General features: G+C 42.1%; 1 protein-coding gene across 3 annotated transcripts in view; it reads left to right on the top strand.

Annotated features, from left to right (window-relative positions):
• ATP8B4 (ATPase phospholipid transporting 8B4 (putative)) overlaps window positions 1-26,272 on the top strand; it is a 355,883-nt gene that overhangs the window by 299,036 nt on the left and 30,575 nt on the right. For all 3 annotated transcript variants that reach the window (XM_073568472.1, XM_073568473.1, XM_073568474.1), the window contains 4 exons: window positions 5,651-5,756; window positions 6,817-6,964; window positions 9,151-9,334; window positions 21,347-21,570. In XM_073568472.1, coding sequence (XP_073424573.1) covers window positions 5,651-5,756; window positions 6,817-6,964; window positions 9,151-9,334; window positions 21,347-21,570 — 662 coding nt within the window. The remainder of the gene's footprint in view (window positions 1-5,650; window positions 5,757-6,816; window positions 6,965-9,150; window positions 9,335-21,346; window positions 21,571-26,272) is intronic.

Below are 26,272 nucleotides of genomic sequence, written 5' to 3'. Positions count from 1 at the left end.
TATGCTCCCATGTGCTGCTCCATAGAATATGCCCCCATGTGCTGCTCCATAGAATATGCCCCCATATGCTGCTCCATAGAATATGCCCCCATATGCTGCTCCATAGACTATGCCCCCATATGCTGCTCCATAGAATATGCCCCCATATGCTGCTCCATAGACTATGCCCCCATATGCTGCTCCATAGAATATGCCCCCATATGCTGCCCCATAGAATATGCCCCCATATGCTGCCCCATAGAATAAGCCCCCATATGCTGCTCCATAGACTATGCCCCCATATCTTGCCCCATAGACTATGCCCCCATATGTTGCCCCATAGACTATGCCCCCATATGCTGCTCCATAGAATATGCCCCCATATGCTGCTCCATAGAATATGCCCCCATATGCTGCTCCATAGAATATGCCCCCATATGCTGCCCCCTTAAGATGCTCCATATATTATGCCCCCATATGCTGCTGCAAAAAAAAAAAAATTGCCATACTCACCTCTCCTGCTCAGGACCCGGCACCTGAGATATTCCGGGGTCCATCGCTGCTCACCGCTGTCTGCCAGGTCATCTTTCAGTGACTGTTCAGGCAGCAGAGGCCACGGTGCGCACTAACCACGTCACTGTGCCCTCTGCTGGCTAAACGCCACTGACACAGGACACAACAGACAGCGGTGAGCAGTGATGGACCCCGGACAGGTGAATATCGCTATACTTACTCCCTCCTGGCGCGGTCTCTGCAGTCCTGCTTCTCCACGGTCTCCCTTCCTGCCTTCAGTGGTCATGTGGTACCACTCATTACACTCATGAATATGCGCATATTCATGAGTTTAATGAGCGGTACCACATGACCACTGTGGCTCGCAGTCCCCACTTTTACAAATAAACAACTTTAACATGTGATGCACCAGAGATAGATAAGTGTGCAATATCAGTGTAATAATTTCCCTAAAACTGAAAACCTACCATATATACCCGTGTATAAGCCGACCCCCTAATTTTGCCGCAAAAAAATGGGAAAACTTATTGACTCGTGTATAAGCCTAGGATGGAAAATGCCGCAGCTACTGGTAAATTTCAAAAATAAAAATAGATACCAATAAAAGTTAAATTAATTGAGACATCAGTAGGTTAAATGTTTTTGAATATCCATATTGAATCAGGAGCCCCATATAAAGCTCCATATAGTTCATCATGGGCCCCATAAGATGCTCCATACAAAATACACCCCATATAATGCTGCACAAAGGTTAATAATGCCCCCATAAGATGCTCCATAGAATAATATGCCCGATATAGTGCCCCATAAGATGCTCCATAGATTATGCCCCCATAAGATGCTCCATAGATTATTCCCCCATAAGATGCTCCATAGATTATGCCCCCATAAGATGCTCCATAGATTATGCCCCCATAAGATGCTCCATAGATTATGCCCTCATATGCTGCTCCATAGAATATGCCCCATATGCTGCTCCATAGACTATGCCCCCATATGCTGCCCCATAGAATATGCCCCCATATGCTGCTCCATAGAATATGCCCCCATATGCTGCCCCATAGAATATGCCCCCATATGCTGCTCCATAGACTATACCCCCATATGTTGCCCCATAGAATATGCCCCCATATGCTGCTCCATACACTATGCCCCCATATGCTGCGCCGTAGAATATGCTCCCATATGCTGATTCATAGAATATGCCCCCATATACTGCTCCATAGGCTATGCCCCCATATGCTGCTCCATAGACTATGCCCCCATATGCTGCTCCATAGACTGCCCCATATGCTGCTCCATAGAATATGCCCCCATATGCTGCTCCATAGACTATGCCCCCATATGCTGCCCCATAGAATATGCCCCCATATGCTGCTCCATAGAATATGCCCCCATGTGCTGCCCCATAGAATATGCCCCCATGTGCTGCTCCATAGAATATGCTCCCATGTGCTGCTCCATAGAATATGCCCCCATGTGCTGCTCCATAGAATATGCCCCCATATGCTGCTCCATAGAATATGCCCCCATATGCTGCTCCATAGAATATGCCCCCATATGCTGCTCCATAGACTATGCCCCCATATGCTGCTCCATAGAATATGCCCCCATATGCTGCTCCATAGACTATGCCCCCATATGCTGCCCCATAGAATATGCCCCCATATGCTGCCCCATAGAATAAGCCCCCATATGCTGCTCCATAGACTATGCCCCCATATGTTGCCCCATAGACTATGCCCCCATATGTTGCCCCATAGACTATGCCCCCATATGCTGCTCCATAGAATATGCCCCCATATGCTGCTCCATAGAATATGCCCCCATATGCTGCTCCATAGAATATGCCCCCATATGCTGCCCCCTTAAGATGCTCCATATATTATGCCCCCATATGCTGCTGCTGCAAAAAAAAAATTGCCATACTCACCTCTCCTGCTCAGGACCCGGCACCTGAGATATTCCAGGGTCCATCGCTGCTCACCGCTGTCTGCCAGGTCATCTTTCAGTGACTGTTCAGGCAGCAGAGGCCACGGTGCGCACTAACCACGTCACTGTGCCCTCTGCTGGCTAAACGCCACTGACACAGGACACAACAGACAGCGGTGAGCAGTGATGGACCCCGGACAGGTGAATATCGCTATACTTACTCCCTCCTGGCGCGGTCTCTGCAGTCCTGCTTCTCCACGGTCTCCCTTCCTGCCTTCAGTGGTCATGTGGTACCACTCATTACACTCATGAATATGCGCATATTCATGAGTTTAATGAGCGGTACCACATGACCACTGAAAGCAGGAAGGGAGACCATGGAGAAGCGGGGGGGGGGGCTGCAGAGACCACGCAAGGGGGGGTAAGTATGATGTGTGACACTCCCCCTCCCCTGCCAACCCCCCAGGTATATGACTGGTGTATAACCCGAGAGGGGGACTTTCACCCCCCAAAAATGGGCTGAAAATCTCGGCTTATACATGAGTATATACAGTACCTAAGCTGTTGTGAATTCGCTTTCTGGCCTACCTCTGGTTACTAGTGAAGGTAGTGGAGCTGGTTGTATTGACAGAGGGGTCGCGAGTTCTCTTCCCCGGCTCCCTCTGGTGGTTACTGGAGGTAATGGAGCTGATCTAATTAACAGAGGCCTGCCACCTGATAATGAGGAGGATGACTGGAGATCTGGAGTTTCTGACTGAATTTAAAACAGCCAACTCCCTCTATCCCTGCTGGTGATTTTTTCCTGCCTCCTGAGGTCTTAGTTTCCAGCTCAGTCCCTGCATGCTCAGCTAAGTGTTCTTTTGCTGTTGTTCACATTTGATCTGGTTTTGTTTATTTCAGTTTTGTTTATTTCAGTTTTGTGTGGTCAGCCAGCTCCGGCTGGGGCTGTGCTGAATTTCCATCCATATGTTACTGCTTGTGCCAGTTTGTTTTTTGTCCCTTATTGGATTGGCCTCTTTTTGCTCTGCTTTCAGAATATGCCAGAGTGCTGATATAGTGGGCGAAGTCTAGTAACTTCAGTATTTTTCTATCAGACGTGTTGGGCATTTTTTGCAGGGTTTTTTGCGTGATTGCAGACAGAGTCTTTCCTTTCCTGTCCTGTCTAGTTAGTGTGGGCCCCATCGTTTGCTCAGTCTATTTTCCTACCTGCGTTTGTGTCTTCATCTTGTCTCACCGACAATATATGTTTGGGGGCTATCTATTCCTTTGGCGTCTGCTCTGGGGCAGTTTAGATTTCCCCTTTCTTGCTTTAGGCTTATTTAGTTCTCCGGCTGTGTCGAGGCGTCTAGGATCATCGTAGGTACGCTCCACGGCTACTGCTAGTTGTGTTGATAGGATCAGGGGTCTACAATCCGCTTAGTTACCAACCTCTCTAGTTTTCTGTGGCTTAGCTTGGTCATGCTTTCCTCCTCGGTGACCCAATCATAACACTAAGCAGTGGATCTGGGCTCCCTGGTCAGATGCAATTGACGCCTCCTCTCTGCATCCGCTGACTCTGGCATGCCTTAACCCAACCTTTCTGACCTTGAGAGCCACATCCAGCTATGAAAGAGGGTCGGAGCGCCTTCCCCACTCACAGTAGTGACATCCAGAGCCCCCATTACCGGTATAATGACAACCAAAGCTTTTCCACTGAAATCACACCAAGGCAGTACGCCAAGCTCCACGGTTTCCTATGTCACCCCCATTCAGATCTGCTCTTCTGTACAGGGCTACACACAAGTCACCATTTAGAGTTCTGTTCTTAATAGTTATTTACACCTGGTGCTACTGCACCAAGCTGGCAGGCAGCCGCGAGCCACACATCACGGGCCCGCGAGCCACATGTGGCTCCCGAGCTACAGGTTGGGGACCCCTGCCTTAACCTATATATAGTTTGCATAATAAAGAATATAAAAGTGATGCATATGTGCAGTCTACAGTATCACTATAGGATTATAGTAAATTCAAATCTGATCCTAATTAATGTAGTTGTACTATAAGTCAGTATCTGTCATGAAAAAATTGTGTATGCTTAGACACTTAGGACCATCCTTATAAGATAAGCCTAAAGGAACAAATTCCCTGTAATCATCATCTAAACCACTTCTTATACAGTTGTCTCTAAGATAAAAAGAAACTACCAGTATACAGTAATTTAACAATCATCGTTCCTTCAAATAATCTATACAAAACTTGGCTGTCCACATGGCGTGCCTCTGTGCATTTCCCCTTGTTTGGTGGAAGGTTCTTCGGGAGGTCTTGTAGAAGGATGCTGCCGAGATGAGCGGAGGCGCCACTTTCGCCATCTAAGGGTGCCAAACTCCTTGGGTTAGGTAGGTTTTCAGTTTTAGGGAAATTATTGCACAATCTCTGGGGTATGACCTGTTATAGACAATAATGTCTGTAAAGCTCTGTGTAATTAATGTCGCTATATAAATGAGTAAAATAAATAGTTGGTTATTTGTAAAAGTGATGAACTGCGAGCCACATTGGACTAGCGTTATCTCTCTTTTCATATTCTTTGTGGCACCAATAGATATTTAGTAATCTGTCTTACCTACATTATGTTAGATAGGGGGTATTAGGGTCAGCCGGCAAGGAGCAGGGGCACCACTTTTTGCCATCATAGGGTGCCAACCTCTGCGGCATAGGTAGGTGACAATTTTAGGGAAAGGTGTCCTTGTTCCTTTCCTCTGAATATCTAATCCTAAGCTGAATTGGTTGGATAACTTATCATGGGGCTTTTTCATTGGAATAACTTTCAGAAAGGTGTCTCTGTATCGCAGCGCCATCCTCCAGGACCCGCAGCACCATCTTCCAGGATGCACAGCGCCATCCTCCAGGATGGAAAAGGATACATTGCTCTGAAGCAAACCCCGCTCCTATGTTGCTGCCCACAAAATTGTCAGAGTGCATACACCAGGTGCATAAAAAAGGATTCTAGCTCAGATATCACATTAGACAAGCAGATAAAGTAGCAAGCGGGTTTGGGAGCCATTTGGGTGAACATTTTTACAGGGCTAAAGCCAAATTGCTAAATAAATTAGCATACAAAAATTGATCTTTTCCTTCCTGTGTAAGCATACATGTCAGGATTTAAAATGATCAGACTTCTATCATTTAGAGGTACTATACATCTATTCTCTGCTGCTTCAATTAGAATTTCTGTGTTTTTCCTTCACAGAAACAGCCATGAACATTGGGTATTCGTGTCACATGCTCACTGATGACATGAACGATATTTTTATAGTGTCTGGTCGCACAGTAACCGAAGTCCGAGAAGAGCTAAGGTACTAGGCTGCGATCACTACTGGTGCCAGAACAACTGACCATAACCGATAAGTACCGTATTTTTCGCTTTATAAGACACTCCGGATTATAAGACGCACCCCAAATTTTGAGGAGAAAAATAAGAAAAAAAATATTTTTTTAACAAAATGGTGCTTCTTATAATCCATGCGTCTTATTGCTTTCTGGGGGTGGTGGCTGCGGTGAATCGGGGTCCCAGGGTCGCTGCTGGAGGAGGCAGGAGTGGGGTGATACTGCAGGCCGCAGGATAGGATGAGAGGGTGCTCCGATGTGCAGCGTGCTGCCAGGGGGTCTTGTGCTGCTACCAGGGAGGCTTGTGCTGCTGCCAGGGGGGCTTGTGCTGCTGCCAGGGGGGCTTGTGCTTCTGCCAGGGGGGCTTGTGCTACTAACGGGGGCTTGTGCTGCTGCCGGGTGTCTCCAGGTGCCCGGCAATGCTGGCCGGTGCTGTGGGCATCTCCGGTGCCCAGCGGTGTCTCCAGGTGCCCAGCCCGGGGCTCTGCTGACAATTACCGGGTGTAGGCCGCAGGGGGTGTCTGGGTGTCTCCGGGTGTCCCGCAGTGCTGTGGGTGTCTCCGGGTGCCCAGCCCGACATTTTGCGACAGGCCAGAGCCCCGGGGCTCTCTCTCGGTTCCCTCTGTGTGATTGACTCCAGCAATATGGCGGCCGCCGCCGGGGGCGGCTCATGCACACATGGTGATCTCGGGACTGAGATCTCGAGAGATGAGATTTCAGCGCTGAGATCTCATCTCTCGAGATCTCAGTCCCGAGATCACCATCAGCGCATGCACTGCCCCCAGTGGCGGCCGCCATATTGCCGGAGTCAATCACACAGAGGAAACAGAGAGAGAGCCCCGGGCTGTGCACCCGGAGACGCGGCTGTGCACTCGGAGACACCCCTGAGGCCTACACCTGGTAAGGCATGTCCACTTTGTAAGACGCACCCCCATTTTCCCTCCAAGTTTGGGGGGAAAAAAAGTGCATCTTACAAAGCGAAAAATATGGTATAATGCCCTGAACTCCGTTTACATCTTCCTTTCCTAGGAAAGCGAAAGATGCCACTTTTGGAAAGAGTAGAAACCTATTCAACGGGCATCAATTCTCCGAGAAGACAATCGAAACAAAGCTTCACTCTGTCTACGAGGAAACTGTAACTGGTGAATATGCCTTAGTCGTTAATGGACATAGCTTGGTAAGGATCTTTTTTTAATCGGCTATTATGTGTTTTGTGCATTTATTTCCCCTTGTGTGCGACAAAGGGAAAAACATAATTCCCCTCCCAAAAATTTTTTCCAGGATTCTTTCTTTGGATCAACTTTTTACCTGTGGGTGATTGGTCAACCACGACAGTGCATGCGAAGCTTTAAAGTGTTACTCCCTGAACCAAAAGTTGTCCCCAGTCCATAGGTTACGGAGTATCTTACTGATTGCTGAGGTTCCAAAACTAGAACTCCCAGAAATTTCAGTGAAGGTCTCTGGAGGCCAGGGACAAGGCTCTGCTTTGCACCATCTCGAATTGACCAGAGGTGCCCATGCTCAACCCCCAGTCTATTCATTGGCTATGGGACTCTGCTTTCTTTATCAGGACCATAAATAATGATGGAGCAGAAGTTGAACATGCAGTTCTTCGGATCCAGAGTCCAGTTCTTAGGCTTGCTGGGGGTCCCGGTGGTGGGATAACGTTCAATAATAAGAATTTAATACCTGGACAATTAAGATTATATCCAGCTATAAATAATCTCTCATTGCTGACATATGTTAAAGTTTGTTCTTTTCTAATATAATGGATTTAGTTATGATACAGTATTCTCACGCCTGTGGTTCCAGGATATCCTTTCTGTCATTATTGCTAATTTCAAGAGTACAGACTGACCTTTAAAATATTGTAAAATAGTCTCCATACCCCAAGTGGCTATTATCCCTCCACTTGATTCCAGTAAATCTAGAGCTCGTCGTCTTGCCAAAAGGGATTTGTTTTCATTAGGGAACGTGTTCCTTGTACTAATACTGGAACGTGAGCTAGTGAAGAGAATGCTTTATAATCAAGCAGTTCACCTCATCATTATGTTTGATCTCATTCTCCGGTTGATGATAAAATGTTTCACTAATAATTGAGTTTTAGAGTGCGAAAATATGTGTTTTTCCCTCTACTAATCCTTTATGCATGTGTGCAATTCTGTAATGGAACTGAGTTTTAATCCTAAAGACTCTTATGTAAAATAGACTAGAATACATTTAACTTGCTCTATATTTTTCTTTGAGCCTACAAGATTAGACTTTCATTGGTGGTGTGTGACATTAGGAAACAGTAATACCATTTTAGCCCATGGGATGTAATTAGTCTTGCATTTTTATATCCATTTAAGTGTATGGGGTTGGACATACTATGGAAAAGCAAACCCCTTTTTTTCTAATCTCTTAGAAACCTCTTAAAACAGTTGATCCTTTTAGTTGCTCCAGTAATGCAACTTTCTTTACAGTAGTGTGTTGGTTTTCATCCTATTTCCAATGTCTTGGATACAGGACAGGCTCAGGTACTTTAAAGGAAATCTGACACCAGATTTTTGTTACCCAATCTGAGATCAGCATGATGTAGGGGCAGGGACTCTAATTCCAGTGATGTACCACTTACTACGTTGATTGCTGCAGTTTTAATAAAATCACAGTTTATCTGCTGGAGATCTACCAGAGCTCATGAATTTGGAGGACTACATGGCAGCAGGTTTACTAGTCCTCTAGTAATAATATCTGCTTTATAAAACAGTGATTTTATCAGGGCGACGGCAAGCAGCCCAGTATGTAAGGCATCTCTGGAATAAAAGTCTCTGTCCCTACATTATGCTGCTCTCTGATTACATGGCAACAATCTGGTGACAGATTCCCTTTAAGAATTTTCAGCTTAATTTGCTGGCCCATGTAAAGGGAGCAAAATGCAGCTACATGTCCCAGTAGCCAAACCAGTTTTGTTGTTTAAGAGAAAACTAAGTTGAAACTGTATGTAATGAGCTGGATTTGTAGTGGGCATGTTCTTCACTTATAGCTTTCTGACTTCTCTGTCTTTGCCTCCTGTCTCTTACTGACAGGTAACTGAAACATGAAGGACCAGTGAGACAGGAGACAGGAAGTGGGCAGGGCATAGCGAGAGAGGGCAGGAGAGCTGTAAGTGCAGTGCCCGCCCACTGCACTTGCAGCTCATTAGCATATAATTTCAGCTATGGATTTCTCTAAAACAGCTAAATATATTTCGACAAGAAAGGCAAGGATGTAATCAGCATGAAAGCCCTCTTACATACATGTCATTAGTTTTGGAGTTTCAAATCCTGATTACCGGTTCTTTATAAAGGAAAAAATATAAGAACATTTTTATTGTCTTCACAGGCCCATGCTCTGGAAGCGGATATGGAGAAGGAATTTTTGGAGATCGCTTGCATGTGCAAGACTGTGATCTGTTGCAGAGTGACTCCTCTTCAGAAAGCCCAAGTGGTTGAACTAGTAAAAAAGTATAAAAAAGCAGTCACCCTGGCAATTGGGGATGGTGCCAATGATATCAGCATGATAAAAAGTAAGCTGACAGCTTTGCAAGCTTTAACGGGGTTGTCCAATACTAGGACAACCCCTTCTCAATCTAAATGTTTTGCCCCAATAAAATAAAAAAAAGCCTACACTTTCCTCCAATGCCGGCACCATTCTTGCAGTATCGGCACTTGCTGTCTCAGGGCACTTGTGCTGTTGTTATGACATGTGGTGCTGGCGCCCATTCAGCGCTGGCGTCCCTGTCCCCCCCGCCTTCTATCAAATTGAACATGAAAAGGAGAAACCAAGCCTGTGGCTGATCTCTGATTTCCTCCTCATGTTCAATTCGTACAAAGGTGGGGACTGTGACGCCAGCGCGGAATGGGCCCTGGACTCCACAAAATGAAAAATATGGATACAGACATAGAAAAATGTACAAGCACAAATTTGTCAAAAATGACTCATACGGCTGAAAAACAAAACTTACGCAGGACTAATATGTGTTAGGCATGCTATTTGCGACTTACAGTAAGGTCCATATATATTTGGACAGAGACAACATTTTTCTAATTTTGGTTCTAGACATTAGCACAATGAATTTTAAACAAAACAATTCAGATGCAGTTGAAGGCATTCCCTGTGATCTGCTTTGACTCAGAGAACAAGGCATGCCAGCCTCTTGTGCGCAGGGCAGGTGGCACTAAGGTCAGATATACTGTTAATTTTATTAGTGAGCTTTATACCAATTTTGAAGCGTTTTCCATTAAATAAATAGTAGATAGTTAGGTCCATATATATTTGGACAGAGACAACATTTTTCTAATTTTGGTTCTAGACATTACCACAATGAATTTTAAACAAAATAATTCAGATGCAGTTGAAGTTCAGAGTTTCAGCTTTCATTTGAGGGTATCTACATTAAAATAGGATGAAGGGTTTAGGAGTTTCAGCTCCTTAACATGTGCCACCCTGTTTTTAAAGGGACCAAAAGTAATTGGACAGATTAAATAATTGTAAATAAAATGTTCATTTTTTAGTACTTGGTTGAAAACCCTTTGTTGGCAATGACTGCCTGAAGTCTTGAACTCATGGACATCACCAGAAGCTGTGTTTCCTCCTTTTTGATGCTCTGCCAGGCCTTCACTGCGGTGGTTTTCAGTTGCTGTTTGTTTGTGGGCCTTTCTGTCTGAAGTTTAGTCTTTAACAAGTGAAATGCATGCTCAATTGGGTTGAGATCAGGTGACTGACTTGGCCATTCAAGAATATTCCACTTCTTTGCTTTAATAAACTCCTGGGTTGCTTTGGCTTTATGCTTTGGGTCATTGTCCATCTGTAGTATGAAACGACGAGCAATAGTTTGGCTGCATTTGGCTGGATCTGAGCACACAGTATGGCTCTGAATACCTCAGAATTCATTCGGCTGCTTCTGTCCTGTGTCACATCATCAATAAACACTAGTGACCCAGTGCCACTGGCAGCCATGCATGCCCAAGCCATCACACTGCCTCCGCCGTGTTTTACAGATGATGTGGTATGCTTTGGATCATGAGCTGTACCATGCCTTCGCCATACTTTTCTCTTTCCATCATTCTGGTAGAGGCTGATCTTGGTTTCATCTGTCCAAAGAATGTTCTTCCAGAACTGTGCTGGCTTTTTTAGATGTTTTTTTTTAGCAAAGTCCAGTCTAGCCATTTTATTCTTGATGCTTATGAGTGGCTTGCACCGTGCAGTAAACCCTCTGTATTTACTTTCATGCAGTCTTCTCTTTATGGTAGATTTGGATATTGATATGCCTACCTCCTGGAGAGTGTTGTTCACTTGGTTGGCTGTAGTGAAGGGGTTTCTCTTCACCATGGAGACTATTCTGCGATCATCCACCACTGTTGTCTTCCGTGGGCGCCCAGGTCTTTTTGCATTGATGAGTTCACCAGTGCTTTCCTTCTTTCTCAGGATGTACCAAACTGTACATTTTGCCACTCCTAATGTTGTAGCAATTTCTCGGATGGGTTTTTTCTGTTTTTGCAGCTTAAGGATGGCTTGTTTCACCTGCATGGAGAGCTCCTTTGACCGCAGGTTTCCTTCATAGCAAAACCTTCCAAATGCAAGCACCACACCTCAAATCAACTCCAGGCCTTTTATCTGCTTAATTGAGAATGACATAACAAAGGGATTGCCCACACTTGTCCATGAAATGGCCTTGGAGTCAATTGTCCAATTACTTTTGGTCTCTTTAAAAACAGGGTGGCACATGTTAAGGAACTGAAACTCCTAAACCCTTCATCCAATTTTAATGTGGATACCCTCAAATGAAAGCTGAAAGTCTGAACTTCAACTGCATCTGAATTATTTTGTTTAAAATTCATTGTGGTAATGTCTAGAACCAAAATTAGAAAAATGTTGTCTCTGTCCAAATATATATGGACCTAACTGTATCTACTATTTAATGGAAAACGCTTCAAAATTGGTATAAAGCTCACTAATAAAATTAACAGTATATCTAACCTTAGTGCCACCTGCACTGCGCACAAGAGGCTGGCATGCCTTGTTCTCTGAGTCAAAGCAGATCACAGGGAATGCCTACTACTCCAGCCATACAAAAAATGATGGGGGGAACAAGAGGCGCAATAGTGCCCTATCACTAGTGACACTAGAAGTATGAGCGGTATAATACAGTTCCACTCACCTATTCCAGTTTTGTAACCCACAATTGGCTTGAGAGCATATCACAGAATCAGCTGCTGCAAGACCTCCACCAACCACTCACACGTGGAAAAACCTTCAGAAAGTTGTGGGAAGCAGGGTGTGTTGCAGTCCGCGCTGCCAAGATTCACAAATCACCTGGGATACAAGATGTTGTAGCAGTGTACTCCTTTATTTCCTCCTACGCGTTTCGGCGCCCTTCCTGGCACCTTCCTCAGGGATATTGAATATCCCTGAGGAAGGTGCCAGGAAGGGCGCCGAAACGCGTAGGAGGAAATAAAGGAGTACACTGCTACAACATCTTGTATCCCAGGTGATTTGTGAATCTCGGCAGCGCGGACTGCAACACACCCTGCTTCCTACTACTCCAGCCAGACTGCTGCATTCATTAATACTCCTGTTATTGTACTGTGACAAGATCACTGGTAAAGTCCTGGATGGGAGATATGTTTCGCTGGGCTTAATTGCGTCAGTGATGTAAAACCCAGAGACTTTCCTCCAGCACATAAAGTGGTGCAAGGGGTTAACAACTAATTTGCTTAATGGGCTTTTTTTATGGACAGCTATCGAGCGGGTGGGAAGTTCTCCACTTTATCTCCACCCCAGGGAGTGGTCTTGGGCTTAAATAGCTGGCCTCCATGAGGCAGTGATTGTTCAGCATGCGAGGAGAAAGGAAATCCAGAAAAGTGATGATCCTAGACCTAATCTGACCCAGGAGGTTTTGCTAACCCTGAGCGGGGCAGATCCCCACAATTGCAGAGACTGTGAGATACCATTTTGTTTTGTTTCCTGTGTTTATTTTTGGTTCACGTTGATTTATGCTACACATACAATAAACCACCGGATGACTTAAAGAGACAATGTACCCGTGTCTACCTCAGTATGCAGTCGAGTGAGCCGATCTACCACAGTACCTAGTACTGTACTCTACAGTATGAGGAAGGAACATTTACCAAATATTGCAAGTTTTTACTAATCTAGTCCAAAATTTTCGAAGGGAACCTGTCATCTGATTCATGTTGCCCAAATGGTGGGCAGCGTGAATCAGATCTACACTGCACTGTTGCAGGCTGCCAGGTATATATTTCTCTGCAACACTCTGGTAGAGCCGCAATAGGTTTGTCTATTTCTGTGGTCCTCGGGTGGCTCTTCCCAGGGCTGTTGCAGGTGATTGACAGTTCTCTTCCTTGTATGTGCACTCAGCTATAGTGTGAGCTTTTTGACACTATTCCAAAAAAAACCTCAGGGGTTAAATGTTGCACACAGCCTAGAGAGTATCCCACATAAAGTCAATTAAACATAACCTTTAATGAACCACTAAAAGGACAAAAAACACAAAAACATTACAAAAAAGTGCTCATGTGAACCAGTGCTCAATAAAAAATGGTTTGGTCTCACCATTGGTATTAGATATAGCATTCCAGCATCAGGGCGTGTCCTGCTGGAGAAATGGGGGGAAGAAACGCGTAGGGAGCTTCTGTCTATTATTTTTCCCCTTATCAGTGGGGGTGTCCACTACAGGATCCACTGTAGGGGCCTGTCCTTGTTAGGACAGGAATAACGCTGGGCCACGACAGGGAGTGTAGGGGAATACTTTACATTAACACTGGTTTTCCCATGTTTCGGCTCCCCATGAGTGGATTGTCTCTCCAGCAGGACACACCCTGATGCTGGAATGCTATATCTAATACCAATGGTGAGACCAAACCATTTTTTATTGAGCACTGGTTCACATGAGCACTTTTTTGTAATGTTTTTGTGTGTTATGTCCTTTTAATGGTTCATTAAAGGTTATATTTTAATTGACTTTATGTGGGATACTCTCTAGGCTGTGTGCAACTCTTTCTTGTATGCTCATAGAGAGAGAGCTGTCAATCACCTTCAGCAGCACTGGGAACAGCCAGACGAGGGCAGAACTGGACTAGTCTCATCTCATTAAGGAAGGTGAAGAGTTCTTAGACAGAGCAGAATTATCTCTTCATGTTACAGAAAGAGAAGAAATTAGAAGTGCTCCTGAAGAAACAGAGAAATGGAAGCATGTGACACATAGAAGCAGGAGGATCGGCAGGCAGTCAGCGCCCATACTGCTCAGGAACCAGTACCAGGCTCTTACACAGGAGAATGATGAAGAAATACATCAAGACAAGACTTTACCCACAAAGAACAATCTTGTATGCCCTCAGAGTCCTCCTGGATGGAGAAAGAAAAATGCGAAGAAGAATCGGAGCGTTGTGGTCATGGAGGATTCCCTGTTGAGAGAAACAGAGGCCGCTATCTGAAGACCAGATATACAGTAACCTCAAGAGAAATGTGCTGTCTTCCAGGTGCAAAAATTAAAGATGTGTCTGACAGGATATCAGGACTCTTCAGACCTACAGACCACCACCCATTCCTGCTAATACATGTGGGGACAAATGACACCTCAATAAAAGACCTGGAAACCATCTGCAGTGACTTTGAAAACTTAGGTAAGAAAGTGAAAGAACTGGGAGTGCAGGTGGTCTTCTCTTCCATCCTCCCAGTGGATGGCCATGGAACAAGGAGGTGGAATAAGATTCTGCAGGTGAACAACTGGCTATGTTGGTGGTGCCGTCAGGAAAGATTTGGATTTCTGGATTACGGAGTGAATTACCTATACGATGGACTGCAATGTGGGAAGGTAAGCAAAAGGCAAGAAAATGGCATACACCTGACAAATACTATTGAGAACTCTACTGTTAGAAGTGGAAAGAAAGAACAAAGACAAAAAAATCTAAATAATAAAAATGTTGGAGGAAGAGAACCCAATCACAAACTAAAATGTTTCTATACAAATGCCCAATCATTAGCAACAAACAAGGAGAATTGGAACTACTAACACAGGAGAAAAAATATGATGTCATTGGAATCACTGAAACTTGGTGGGACGATACACATGACTGGAATACAAGGCTAGAAGTATACAACGTATTTGCAAGCAGGGCTGTGGAGTCGGAGTCGGTATAAAATGGACCGACTCCGACTCATAAAATATATAATAAATTGGGTACAGTAGTTCAATGCAGAATGTGCTGAATATTTTTTCATAGGAATTTGGGAAAGTTATGAAATGTCCTATAAATGACTGTTCTGTTCTATTCCTGATCTAAGGCTACATTCACACACAGCGTTTTTGCTGCGTTTTTTGAGGATACGTTTTTCAGCTGCAAAAGCAGATCAGCTTTTTAAAAAACCGCATCACCTGAAAGGTTTTTGAGCTCATAGATAATGTTTTCAATAGCAAAAGCAGATTAGAAATCTGCTCTATCCATCCATTTATCCATATCTGTCTATTCATATCTTATCTGTACCAAAAAGAATGAAAGCCGGGTAGCACACAGACTAACACTCCTTTTTTTTTTTTCAGCACCAGTCAGGTACACCTCATTGCTGCCCAAAAGGATGCCCAGGACAGGCATTGCTCGTCTTCAGTAACACATCAACTGATAGTTGGAATAAATAGACTGCATCAATCACCACATCTTTTTAAGGTGCAGGCTTTATTTTCAAGTGTAGGGGTGTGCAGTATGAGGTTCTGCAGCATCTGAGGTGTGCAGTATGAGGATCTGCGGAACAGTATGAGGTTCTGCCCCCCCTAGGTTTCACGCCCATGGTGTGAATGTAGCCTGAGGATCTAGGGTTTGTCTTAGCTGAGAGAAGTCATAGTTATATATATATATATATATATATATATATATATATATATATATATATATATACACACACAGCATACACAATAAATATATATACACTGTATATATGTAATTGATATTACATAGTGTATTGCATATGTATAATTTATTAGTTTTTTGTGTTCTAAAGTTGTATCCCAATAAATATATATGTTCTATATAAATATCTTGATTATTGTATCATAAAAATGATTAAATGTCTGATGTTCACATTGTACTACAATAAATTTTTCACTTAAATATAAGCAATATATGTGGGAGTGGGAGGTGGAGTCGGTGTAAGGGAAATTGAGGAGTCGGAGTCGCAGGTTTGGCTTACCGACTCCACAGCCCTGTTTGCAAGAAACAGACTTCATAAATGAGGAGGAGGTGCCGCATTGTATGTTCGAAAAGCGTATATCTGCAAAGCGATTGAAGCTTCAGAAACTGAGTTCTGCAGAGACTGTTTGCGTAAGAATACAAGGAGAGAACAACGGAAAGGACATCATTGTAGGCATTTACTAAAGGCCGCCTGTGCAAGCTGAAGATATGGATGAACTCTATGCATCATATGGCCAAGTTAACCAAAAAATATGGCATAGTGGTCATGGGAGATTTCAACTATCCCGACATTTGTTGGGAATCTCTCTCAGGCAAAACTAACAGGTCAAACAAATTCTTATCCTCTCTTGCTGACAACTTTATTTTCCAAAAAGTAGGGGAGAAAACAAGGGGATCTGCTACCTTATCTAATCCTTATAAACAGGGAGGAAATGGTTGAGGAGGTAAGAGTGGCTGGGACCCTAGGAGGTAGCAACCATGCTATTTTGAATTTTGGATAACTAGAAGAGTAAGACCTGTGAAGACTTACACTTCAAGGCTAGATTTCAGAAAGGCAGATTTTAAGGGACTCAGAAAGAGAATCGGAGGGATCCAATGGCTGGATACAAAAATGTCCAGGAAGGATGGGAAATCTTGAAAAATGAGATTCTCAAAGCACAAGCGTTAACAATTCCAAAAAGAGGGAATAATACGAAGCATTTAAGGAAACCAGGATGGATAAACACATAACTTAAACGCATGCTATAAAGGAAGAAAGAAATGTTTATCAAATGGAAAGAGGGAGGCATATAAAAAGAATATAATCCTGTCTGCAGAACCTGCAGGGCACGAATCAGATTAACTAAAGCTGACAATGAATTAAGGCTTCCAAGAGATGTCAAAAGCAATAAAAAAGGATTTTGGGGATATGTCAAAAGTAAAAGAAAAGTCAAAGATGCTATTGGATTTTTACAGGATGAAAATTCTGAAATGGTAAGAAAGGATGTTGAGAAGGCTGAACTTTTAAATTCCTATTTTGCATCTGTTTTCTCTCAGAGAGGAAATGTAAGATCAACTGATCTTCACTGTCTTATTAAAGGAATAGAAGAATCCAGGATATCTATAAACAGAAAGATAGTGAGGAAACACTTAGCAAACATAAATGAATTCAAGTCTCCAGGTCCAGATGAATTACACCCCAGAGTACTGAAGGAGATAGCAGAAGAAATTTTTGAAACACTCTCCATAATCTTTGAAAATTCTTGGAGAACATGAGAAGTCCCAGAAGACTGGAGAAGAGCAAATGTTGTTCCTATCTTCAAAAAGGGGAAGAAGGTGGACCCAGGGAACTATAGGCCGGTGAGTCTGACTTTTATACCAGGAAAGATCTTTGAACAAATTATTAAACAACATGTATGTAAGTACCTGGATAAGAATGAAGTGATTAACCAGAGTCAGCATGAGTTTGTAACTAAAAAGTCATGTCAAGCTAACTTAATTTCCTTCTATGACAGAATCACTGAGTGGGTGGATCAGGGAAATGCTGTAGATATGGTATATCTTGACTTCAGCAAAGCATTTGACAAAGTCTCTCACAGAATCCTTATTGAAAAAATGACTAAGTATGGAATGGACAAGGCAACTGTTAGGTGGATTCATAACTGGCTTCTTGCTCGGACCCAAAGAGTGGTCGTAAACGGCTGCACATCCAATTGGAACAATGTCTCAAGTGGGGTACCACAGGGTTCTGTCCTGGGCCCTGTATTGTTCAACATCTTTATCAACGATTTAGATGAAGGAATTGAGGGTAAACTGATTAAATTTGCTGATGACACAAAGCTGGGAGGGATAGCTAATACTAGAGAAGAGAGAGTATTCAAAAAGATATAAATAAACCGACGCAGTGGGCAGCAACTAACAAAATGGTTTTTAACAGGGAAAAATGCAAAGTACTACATCTGTGCAATAAAAATGAAAAACGCAAATACAGAATGGGAGGAATAGGGCTAAGCAACAGCACATGTGAAAAAGACTTGGGTGTTCTAATAGATCATAAACTGAACATGAGTCAACATTGTGATGCAGATGAAAATGCAAGTTCTGGAATGTATTAACAGAAGCATACAGTCTAGATCACGTGAAGTCATTGTTGCCCTCCTCTGTGGTCATACCTCATCTTGAATACTTGAATACTGTGTCCAGTTCTGGGCACCACATTTTAAGTAATACATCAACAAACTGGAGCAAGTTCATGGAAGAGCAACCAGATTGGTGACCGGTCTGCATACTATGTCCTATGAGGAACGGTTACAGGATTTGGGAATGTTTAGCTTGCAAAAAAGAAGACTGAGAGGAGACTTAATAGCTGTCTACAAATATCTCAAGGGCTGTCACATTGTAGAAGAATCCTCTTTATTCTCATTTGCCCAAGGAAAGACTAGAAGCAATGGGATGAAACTGAATGGGAGGAGACAGATCAGATATTAGAAAAAATCTTTTTGACAGTGAGGGTGATCAATGAGTGGAACAGGCTGCTGCGAGAGGTGTTGAGTTCTCCTTCAATGGTAGTCTTCAAACAGAGGCTGGACAGACATCTGTCTAGGATGATTAAGTGAATTCTGGTTTGAGAAGGGGGTTGGACCAGATGATCCAGGATGTCCCTTCCAACTCTACCGTTCTATGATTCTTGGTATGTTCTATGCCTGGATCTTCTAAGCATATTTGTTCTGAAGCACTGGAGCATTTTAGAGAAAAATATTCTTGGCTGCAATTATGCAGTCAGGCTCTGATTAAAACTGCCTGCAGTTGGGCAGCATGAATCAGGTTATAGGTTCCTTTTAAAAATGTTTAGTGGGAGAGAGTTTGAAAAGCACCATCTAATGCAAAATTGTTCATCATAATTATTACAACTGTGGACCTGAATCATCAAGACCAGCATGATCATGAGATATTGGCATACACCTCTTTGCGAATTAGGAGGGCGTCGGTGTGCCGCTCATCCCTATAAATTCTACTCCAGACACTGCTGGAGTAGGATTTGTGGCATAGCAATGCTGTCGTTCGTCATGCCACATGTCCCGTCCCTGGGCAAAAACTGCATCAGGACACCAAAAGTCATATAATTTCAGCCACCAGTTGTGCCAAAATTATGCTACTTTTCAAAGCTTTTTACACCAGGATACTGGTGTTAAACCTTTGATGAATCGGGCCCATTTTTTTCAAAGGGTATTTTTGCCAATATACAGTGGTGTTAAAAAATGTTTGCCCCTCTCCTGATTTCCTAAACATTTGCATGTTTGTCACACTTAAATCTGTCACCAAACAAATTTAAATATTAGACAGCACAAAATAATGGTCTTTATTATTATGGGAAAAAGAAATCCAGAACTACAGGGCCCTGTGTGAAAAAGTGATTGCCTCCTAAATCTAATAACTGGTTTGGCCACCCATAGCAGCAATAACTAAAATCAAGCATTTGCGATAACTGGTAATGAGTCTGTTACAACACTCTAGAGGTATTTTGGCCCACTCATCTTTGTAAAATCGTTGTAATTCAGCCACATTGGAGAGTTTCCGAGCATTAACCAAATTTTTAAGGTCATGCAACAGCATTTCAATCGGGTTAAGGTCAGGACTTTAAGTAGGTCTCTCCAAAGTCTTAATTTTGTTTTTCTTGAGCCTTTCAGAGTGGACTTTCTGCTGTGTTTATGGATCATTGTCCTGCCTCATAACCCAACTGTGCTTCAGATTGAAGTCACAGGTAGATGGCCAGACATTCTCCTTCAGGATTTTTTGGTAGACAGTAGCAGAATTCATGGTTCCATTTACCACAGCTAGTCTTTCATGTCCTGAAGCAAAACAGCCCAAGACCATCACATGGCCACCAACATATTTTACTGTTGGTATGATGTTCCTTTTCTGAAATGCTGTGTTACTTCTACGCTAGATGTAATGGGACATAAAAACCTTCTAAAAAGTACAACTTTTGTCTTGTCAGTCCACAAAGTATTCTCCCAAACATCTTGGGCATCATCAAGATATTTTATGGCAAAACTGAGACAAACTTTCATGTTCTTATTGCTCAACAGTGGTTTTTGTCTTGAAATTCTGCCATGCAGGCCATGTCTACCCACTCTTTCTTATGGTGGAGTCATGAGAACTGACTTTTTAACTAAGGCAAGTGAGGTCTGCAGTTCTTTGGATGTTGTTGTGGGGTCTTTTGTGACCTTTTGGATTAGTCGTCGCTGGGCTCTTGGGGTAATTTTGGTCAGCTGGCTACTCCTGGGAAGGTTCACCACTGTTCTATGTTTTTACCATTTGGGGATAATGGCTCTCACTGAGATTCACTGGAGTCCCAAAACTTTACAAATGGCGTCATAACTTTTTTCAGACTGATAGATCTCAATTACATTGTTTCTCATTTGTTCCAGAATTTCTTTGGATCTCGGCATGATGTCTAGTTTTTGAGGATTTTTTGGTCTACCTCACTTTGTCAAACAGGTCCTATTTAAGTAATTTCTTGATTTGAGATCAGGGGTGGCAGAAATCAGGCCTGCGTGTCGCTAGGGAATTTGAACTCTACTTCCCAAAGATGTGATAAACCATAGTTTTAAGGGTAGGTGCAATCACTTTTTCACACAGGGCCCTGTAGGTTTGGATTTCTTTTTTCCTTAATAATAAAGACCTTAATTTAAAAATTGCATTTTGTGTTTACTTGTGTTATCCTTGTCTAATATATAAATTTGTTTGGCGATCTGAAACATTTAAGTGTGACAAAAATACAAAAGGCTAGGAAATCAGAAAAGGGAAAAATACTTTTCACACCATTGTAATCCCTTTTTTGATTGATTGGTATGGCAACAATTACTGATTCATTATAAAAATAAAAATGGTCTTGGTATCCTGGGAAAGTTCTGAATCAGACAATGTTCACACTAATCTGATCAGCTAGTTGACCCTCATGCCGATTGTGGAGTATTATAATTGATTGTGCAGTATTATAATTTAATGAAGCTAATCTGTGGCATTTCCATGCAAAATATACCCCACTAATAGAAATGCTGTAAGTTTTAATGTCTGCAGAACATTTATTATTCCATACAGATTTTTTCTGTAGCATGTGAATGGAATATAAAATATCCCTATCACCTACATTACCAGGGGAATGTCATCGGATTCTTTCTGTTAGGATATAGGGATGCAGTGTCTGTTACAACCTCAGATTTTTTTTTTTAATAAAAGTTTCCCATGAAACATCTGAAATTGAGATAACTGGAGATTGGATATCTACCTGTTTGTCTTATAGGAGAATCTTCATTCTGCTAACTTTTTTCTTATTTTGGTGATTGCAGGTGCTCATATAGGTGTTGGCATCAGCGGACAAGAGGGCATGCAGGCCGTTTTAGCCAGCGATTACTCATTTGCCCAGTTTAGGTACCTACAAAGACTGCTCCTAGTTCATGGACGTTGGTCGTACTTTCGAATGTGTAAATTCCTTTGCTATTTCTTCTATAAAAATTTTGCCTTTACGCTAGTGCATTTCTGGTTTGGGTTCTTCTGTGGATTCTCCGCACAGGTGAGTGGCCATATTGTCTAACTTTACATTGGTTGAAATTACCTGCAGCAATATATTATTTACAACCCCATTCATCAGCTGATTATTCTTTATCTAACTTATGAAACTCCTGACAATCAGTTGTAATTGCCACGGAAAGCCACTTCTGACCTTGCCACTGCAGAGTAAACTTAGTTTTACATGTTGTTCATTGAAAAAAAGAAATATCCCACAAGTGGACGTGTTTGATCAATGCAAAGTTGCAAAAGAGACACTTTTACATATCTTCTCTCCATTCTGGTTAAAGGAGTAGATCCGAAATGGGGGAACTCCATCTATGAAATCTATACACCCTGAAAGCGAATGTTTATAGTGCTATAGTATGTGACAGAAAGTTGTTAAATTGACAGTGTAGTATTAACACGTTCACGACATCTGCCGTACACGTACGGTGCTGCAGGAGTTGTGTTGCCGCAAGCCCACCACCATACATGTATGGCGTAACAATTACGCTGTCTCGCTCCGAGTGCCGCCGCAATCATAAGCGGGTTTCAGCTATATGAAAGCTGACACCCTGCAGCAATGCCCACAAGGTTTGCTACCGCCTATCGCTGGCGTTTAAAGGGAACCTGTCAGCAGGATTGTGCACAGTAATCCACAGACACTGTCTGGTTGGAGCCGTTATACTGATTAAAATTATACTTTGGTTGTTGAAATCCGTCTTGATTGATTGATTTTTTTTTTTCTTTCTGAATAACATCAACCACATTTATTAGTGGAATATTAAACATGCGATTATGCTGCAGCACAGGTGCCACGGCTGGCACCTGCCTGCAGAAGGGTTTTTTTTTTTTTTTCAATATGTACAGATATTCATTATGTAAACTAGGGGGCAGGTCAGTGAGGGATCAGTGACCTGTCAGCAGTCTGCATTATGAATAGCTAATCAGAGCACCACATGAAGACCCCCCCCCCCCACAGGCTGCCCCGGGGCACGAGCCTATCATTAACTCAAAACTGAAAATAAAGTTGAAACAACAACCACAAGACTGATTTCATCAACCCAGGTATCATTTTAATCAGTATAACGGCACCAGCCTGACACTGTAGGTCACTGTGGACAATCCTGTTGACAGGTTCCCTTTAAATCCTTTGATGCCGCTATCAATAGCGGCAATAATTGGGTTGGAAAGGAAAAAGGCTACTTCTCTGCTCCCATCGGCACAACACTTTTGAGATCGTGTCGTTGCTAGTGGTCTCCATTGTGACTCAAGGCCGAAAGATAGCTACGGGGTCACCCATTTACGGTGGCCTGTAACTGCCTGCTCATAGGAGATGACATGCCTCCTCCCTATGTATGAAAGCATCTCGGGGTATTAGATCAGCACTGAGAGCAGGGAAAGTTAATCTCCCATCCCTGCTACAAGGTAAAAAAAAAGTTCTAAAAAATTGAAAAAATATTTTAAAAAATCATAAAACAAAGAACAAAAAAAAGAAAAAATATTAATCAAATACATATATTCATATAAAAAGAAGCGTGGAGAAATGGTGGCGTCAGGGTGCAACAACAGGACTTGTTGGATATCCCTTTTGATTTATTTGTGGCTGTAAGTGGACACTATATCTTTATCTTTGATTGTTTGTATTGCATGCACATGTTGTCAATCGTCCTCATATGCTCAGTTTAAGGTTACTTTACAGGACCTCCTTGTACTAATGTTATGTTTGCACTTGCACTTTAGCCTGATCCTGAACATAGACCTGAATATTTTCATATGCACATGTTGCCAATCACCTTTATGGGCTCTCTTCATATGCTCACTTTAAGGCTACCATAGTGGACTCATTTGTACTAATGTTTGCACTGGCACTTTAGCCTGATCCTGATTCCTGAGCACTGAACTGAATATTTCTACATGCTCGGCCATTTATAAATTTACATGTATATATTCCACTTAAGCCTCTGTTTAGCTTAGAGATTCCTTTCTTATTTTTAAATGTAATTTATGTTTAATCTTCAGTAAAATTAGCATTTTTTTAATTGTTCTAAGCATATGTCTCTTCATAACCTATGGCTATTCTATTCTCCTCGGGTAGTGTTTTGATATTTTGATGTTGAAGTGGTATGTGATTATTGTTAATGTGGCGACCAAATGGCACCCTAAGCAACAACTGCGCCACGGTTAAAATGACATGTCTGCCGCAGCACACACTGATTGATTGTCACTCTTCGGTCATTTGTGCCTCTATGGGCTGAACGTTTGTTCTTCAGTGCATAAGGGGCAGCTCGTACCAAAGCTTCATGCATCTAGCAATAGAATTACAAACTCTTTTCCTTTAGGTTTAATGTGTATAAGGAAACATTTTGCTCATCCCTCCCAAATTACTAAAATAATAACCTTTTCTGTGTCCCTAGAAACAGGTTGATATTTAGCTTAAACAGCATGGGCCCCAGCACGCCGTCTGCTTTTCCAGAACAGACAAGTCGTCATTTGTTAGTGATAGCACCTCATAGATTAAAACTGATCGCCACAAAGTCTGAAATTAATTATCCAATTTGGGAAAGAGCTGGGGATTTTTTTGCCAAACAGTTTTAGGAGAAATAGCTCTGTGGGTGGTTTATTTTAATGAAATTACATTGGCGTGCATTAACAGCCGAGTCTATCAGACACAGATAAAGCTGGAGCAGCCATGTTGGGCTGTACAAAAATAGAATTCTTGGCAGGCACAGATGCATTTTATTGATTCAAAAAGACACCAAAAATAGGCAAAATCACAAGTAGGTTCAATGGTGCATTGCTGATTGTTGCATCACCCTTCAACACTTGAGGTCTAAGAATAAATAGTAAGTGAGAAAATGAGATGTCTTGAATATGAAATGATATCGTACGTGTCAGAGCAGTTATACAAAATGATTCAGCTCTCTCCTATTTAGGTGAGTTTAGCCTCGAGGTCCCATTTTTAAAATTATGAAAATATTAGAGAACTTTAAAAATGATAGAATAAGTAATTAATATGAAATATTACATCCTGAAATGTAAATTCACACACAGATTTTGCTATTTATTGTGATACTCTTTTTTTGGTAGACAATTTGTGTATAGAGTTCATAACATTAGAAATACTTGAATACTATTTTTAAGTAAGAAGATGTGCTGGAATATTTGGATTTTTGAATGTTAAAGGGGTCTTCTATCTACGGTTACTATATTGATGACCTAGTCTTAGTGTAATATTAGATCAGTAGGGGGTCCATCACATAGCACCCCACTGATCAGCTGTGTTTACCTCCACCAGCTTAATCGCTTTAAGTCATGACAAATAACCCAGAAATTTAAAAAAAAAAAAAAAATTGCTTGTGATCTCATTTTCCGAGCGCCGTAACGATGTCAATTTTGAGATATTGAGCTGTGTGAGGGTGTGTTTTTCTGCCCAGAGGGCCAGTGTTTTTATTTATATAATTTTGGGGTAGATACAATGTTTTGAACGCCTCTATTTTTGTGTTGTTGTTGCGGCCAAACGCAGCAATATCAAATGTGTGTACCGTGTTTTGTTTTGTTTTTTAAAACTTATTTCTTACCTTTTAATGGGAGAAAAGGAGGATGATGATACTTTTTTTTATTTTTTTATTTTTTTTCATATATTTTTTTAAACATTTTATTTCAATTTTTCAGTTTGTTTGTCTCCTTAGGGGACTTGAGCCTGCGAACATCTGATCACTTTTTTTTTTTAAATCAAATCATTTTTATTGATTATTTGATTCTATAAAAAATTACATACAGTATAGTACAAACACAATAAACTTAATAAACAAGTTTAACCCTTAAAGATTATATAATCCTATACCTACCAAGGTAGTCCATGCCAAACAAAGTTATCAATTTTGTCCAAATGAAGATTTTCCCAAAGACTGGTGACACATTATTAAATACAAGGGTTATACAAAACTAGTATTAGTTGTATGTTCACTAACAACATGTTTACGAACAGAAAATAATTGGTATCTATATGTCCTCAATATGCTATATTTAAAAAACCGAAATAGCCAACCGGTCTAGTACTGTTATTCTGAGTAGATCCACAGGTGCCACCCCAGGGTTGACCATGGCAACTCATCGGTGTCCCACGGTCACATCACAGGTGCGCCGATGCGCTCATAGAACAGTGTGCCCCCCCCTGCCAGTGTTCTGTAAATATTGCTCTCGGAGATTAACAGGCTGTTACAGGCAGATGATGGCTGATTACTATATACATCACCTGCCAGCAAAGATGCGGGCTCTGCTAGTTCGCCCGCATCAAAGACAGAGAGCCGGCAAATGATATACCCTTTACATCATATGTTGTTAAAAGGGTTTTCTGGTCTAAAATTTATTAATGGATAAAGAAATCCAAACCTACAGGTCCCTGTGTGAAAAAAGTGATTGCCGCCTAAATTTTATAACTGGTTGGGCAACCCTTTGCAGCAACAACTGCAATCAAGCATTTGCAATAACTGGCAATGAGTCTTTTACAATGCTCTGGAGGAATTTTGACCCACTTATCTTTGCAGAGTTGTTATAATTCAGCCACATTGGAGGGTTTCCGAGCATGAACCGCCTTTCTAAGGTCCTGCCACAGCATCTCAATCGGATAAATGTCAGGATTTTGACTAGGCTACTCAAAAGTCTTAATTTTGGTTTTCTTAAACCATTCCAGAGTTGGACTTGCTGGTGTGTTTTGGATC

This window comes from Dendrobates tinctorius, unplaced genomic scaffold (genome assembly GCF_039654945.1).
Source record: "Dendrobates tinctorius isolate UK_male_01 unplaced genomic scaffold, ASM3965494v1 ptg000022l, whole genome shotgun sequence".
NCBI lineage: Eukaryota > Metazoa > Chordata > Amphibia > Anura > Dendrobatidae > Dendrobates > Dendrobates tinctorius.
The sequence above is the reverse complement of the archived record's forward strand: the minus strand, read 5'-3'. Positions and strand labels throughout refer to the sequence as shown.